At 47.5% G+C, this 3,724-nt stretch overlaps 1 protein-coding gene across 1 annotated transcript in view; it reads right to left on the reverse strand.

The window, feature by feature from the left end:
- Window positions 1-3,724, reverse strand: part of DDB1 (damage-specific DNA binding protein 1) — a 35,450-nt gene that overhangs the window by 29,114 nt on the left and 2,612 nt on the right. Inside the window, exons 2-3 of the mRNA XM_015423048.1 lie at window positions 2,383-2,499; window positions 534-755 (exon numbers count right to left, since the gene is read on the reverse strand). Coding sequence (XP_015278534.1) covers window positions 534-755; window positions 2,383-2,499 — 339 coding nt within the window. The remainder of the gene's footprint in view (window positions 1-533; window positions 756-2,382; window positions 2,500-3,724) is intronic.

Here is a 3,724-nt window from a genome sequence, read left to right on the forward strand (position 1 = left end):
CACACGTGGGCCAGTCCCCACGTGTGCACAAAAATAAAAAAAGTTGAAAAAAATCTCGGGGGGATGTTTAAATCCCCCCGAAAGTGCAAGAGGGTCTCCTGCGCGTGTGCAGGAGACGCTCTGCGACCTACCGGGCTTGCGTGCGGGGGAAGGGAGCGAACGGGGAAAGAGAGAGACTGGCCCCCGCGAGTATCGCGGGTCCCCCCTTGTCTAAACTAATATGAAGTATCTCAGCAACAATCAAGTCCACACAGAAAGAATATATCATGGTCAAAAATCTTTAAAGCAGCATTGTTGCACAAGCTAAGCATTTCAGATTGGAGAAGAGCCTATGATACGCTATAATCTCAACAACACAAGAATGACAAGGGATGCTTGCTGCCTATGACAGTGTTTTAAGCAATGCAGACACCTTGGGAACAGCTCAGAAACAGTCACTCAAAGCACAAAGGTCTCATTGATTCAAACAACATTCAATAAGACTAATCAGCACCACCGTCTGTACCCATCAGTTTCTTTTCCAACATGGGTACCTGGTAAACAAAGCAGATGGTTGGGGCCTGGCACCCATACAGGAACTTGACATCGATGACCTGCAGCTCTTCCAGCCGGATGTTAAATGCCTTTAATTCCTTATTTTCCCGCTCCAGAGGGATAACCTTGAAAAGGCCATCATAAAGTCGCAATCCAATCATCCTGCATTCCGGGTCAATTATGCCAATTATACCTGTTTCTGATGGGCGACCAATACGATCCTACAAATAGCAGAAAAAAAATGCTCTCAGGAAGAACCAGTATAATAGTAGCTGTTGTCCAAAAACTATTACATTTTTTTTAAAACTGCAAAGGAATTTACTCTCCTCTTCTGCCCACTTTTGAGGGCAAACAGAAACTGCTCAAATTAATCACTATTAAACAAACGCTATTAAAAGGGCTTTGATTATACAAGGTACAGCACACGATTGCTTTGATAAGACACAGACTCAGCATCTCAAATCAGCAGGGGCACCATTTATAAAGGATGCTTTCCACATATAAGAAGTTGCCTTCCTCTGTGTTTTCAGGCCATAGGCAATTATGCCTTAGAAACCCCAGTATTTTTAGTGGGCTCATGAGCTGTGCTTGCTGAATGGGTATTATTATAAACTAAGCATATACATGGGTAGTATACAAACCAAGGACTTAAAAAGGGGGGGAAGAGCTGGTGCTTGGTCTTCCTGTGTTGATAGTGTTAACTGTACTACACAAAGCATTCTTTTAAGACAGAAAATGTTTCCCAAGTACATTTCTTTTCACTTTCTACAAGCAGGCCTTCAGGCCTCACTCAACCCCCCTCGCCTGCATACATACACATCCCAAAAACAAACACCAGCTTGCTGCTTCCCATACGACAGCAATCAGTTATACAGTTCAGCTTCATACCAGTCATTTGAATTGGACCGCGAATGCATGTTCATCCTTAAACAGCACATGCAATCCACCTTCAGCGGGGCATAAAAGGTCACAAGGGGCACAAACCCTCATGAACAGGATACAATGTGGTGATCTGCACAATCAGAACCACGAAGCCACTCATCAGTCACAAAAAGGAAAACATCTGTTATGCAAATATGTGGTTCACAGGGCACCTCATCCTACATGCTGTCTCTTAGGCAAAACTCTCTCACAGGACTGTGAGAATGAAGAAGGAGGGAGCAGCACCATGGATGGCAATCTGAGCACCTCAGACAAAGGGCAACACATAAATCAAATAAATAAGCAATGCACACGTATCTGGAGACAAAGGCTCAAACTCAGGCAAAAAAATCCTTAAAAGGTTTACATGCAGAAAACACCCAGCCACCTTAGCTAACCAAGGTAAAGGTAAAGGTTTCCCTTGCTCGAAAGCGGTGCTCATCTCTGTTTCCAAGCTGAAGAGCCAGCGCTGTCCAAAGATGTTTCCATTGTCATGTGGCCAGCATGACTAGACGCTGAGGCGCAAGGAATGCTGTTACCTTCCCACCAAAGCGGTCCCTGTTTATCTACTTGCAGTTTCTTGCTTTTGAACTGCTAGGTTGGTAGGAGCTGGAACCAGAGACGGGAGCTCACTCCGTCATGCAGCACTCGGGTCTCGAACTGCCGAACTACTGACCTTCCAGCCTGCAGTTCAGCGTCTTAACCATTTGAGCCACTGCAGCCCCCTAGCTAACCAAGCATAGTCATAAAACATAGTAGATGTAAACATTGTTACTAGAGCCGTGCTGTTTATTAATTTCAGTCTCTATCACTAGCTCTTTTAAACTTTGACAACAGAAAATCTATTCAGAATAGCACAAAAATAGGAAACAACATTGTTACTCTACAGCATGCTCTACCAAACTATCCAGTTCCCCCCTTTCTTACCTGCACATTCCCATGGGCTCGGGTAATGATATCAATGCTCTCCCCACTTTGTTTGTACTCAAGAATGCAAGCATTATACTTTGCCGTCAGAATGAAGAGCAAATCCTTGCTTTCCCCCTTAAAAAGAGAATGAAAAAAAGGATTCATTTAACATTTCATGCAGAAGAAGCCCACTCAGCGGTCTCAGCTTCCCTTGCCTCAGACAGAACATAGCTAGCACAGAAGAACAGCATAGTGGTTAGAGTGCCAGACCAGGATCTCAGAGACCCAGGTTGAAATTAGGCTTACCAAATCCCGGCGGGGGAATTGTATTTCCTGGCAGGAGCCTCGCCGCAGGGGACGGCTGCACGCGCTGCACCCGTGAAACCCCCATTCTACTTACAATGCAGCAAGGCAAAAGGACTCATATCACATACTACAGGAGACCAGTAAACACACATATGGGCTGGGGGTGGGGGACCTTCCTGATCCTCAAACACAGGAGCAACCCACCCACTGAATCGCCCCTCAGGAAAACATGTAGAAGAAGAAGAAGAGAAGAGATTGGACTTATACCCTCTGGCCCTTCACTACCCAAAGGTGTCTCCGAGTGGCTTACAGTCTCCTTTCCCTCCCCCTCCCCACAACAGACACCCTGTGAGCAGTGTTCCCTCTAAGCTGAGTTAGTGTGAGCCAGCTCACCGTTTTTTAGCCTCCGGCTCACACATTTGTGTCTTAATCCAGGAAGGGATGGCTCCAGAGCAAACTACCTAGTTTATGCAGTAGCCAAATGGCTCGCTCACGACTTTAATGCCAGTTGCTCACAAAGGAGAATTTTTGCTCACAAGACTCCACAGCTTAGAGGGAGCATTGCCTGTGAAGTAGGCGGGGCTGAGAGAGCTCTTTTTGAGGACTGCCGCTGAGAGAACAGCTCTGACAGGACTAGGGCTTGTCCAAGGTCACCCAGCAGGTGCAAGTGGAGGAGTGGGGAATCAAACCCGGTCCCCCCAGATTACAGTCAACACTCCTAACCACTACACCAAACTGGAGGAGGAGGAGGAGGAGGAGGAGACTGGATTTATATTCCCATGGCCCTTCACTACCTGAAGGTGTCTCAGAGGGGCTCACAAACTCCTTTCCCTTCCCCTCCCCACAACAGAATCCCTGGGAGGTAGGTGAGGGGCTGAGAGAGCTCTGACAGAAACGGCTCTTTTTCAAGGACCGCTCTGGTCAGGACTAGGGCTTGCCCAGGGTCCTCCAGCCAGGTGCGAGTGGAGGAGGAGTGGGGAATCGAACCCGGCTCCCCCAGATCAGAGTCCTGCGCAGCCAACCACCACGCCAAGCGCTGGGGCGCATCCGGGGG

This window comes from Gekko japonicus, unplaced genomic scaffold, assembly GCF_001447785.1.
Source record: "Gekko japonicus isolate JY-2015 unplaced genomic scaffold, Gekko_japonicus_V1.1 scaffold253, whole genome shotgun sequence".
NCBI lineage: Eukaryota > Metazoa > Chordata > Lepidosauria > Squamata > Gekkonidae > Gekko > Gekko japonicus.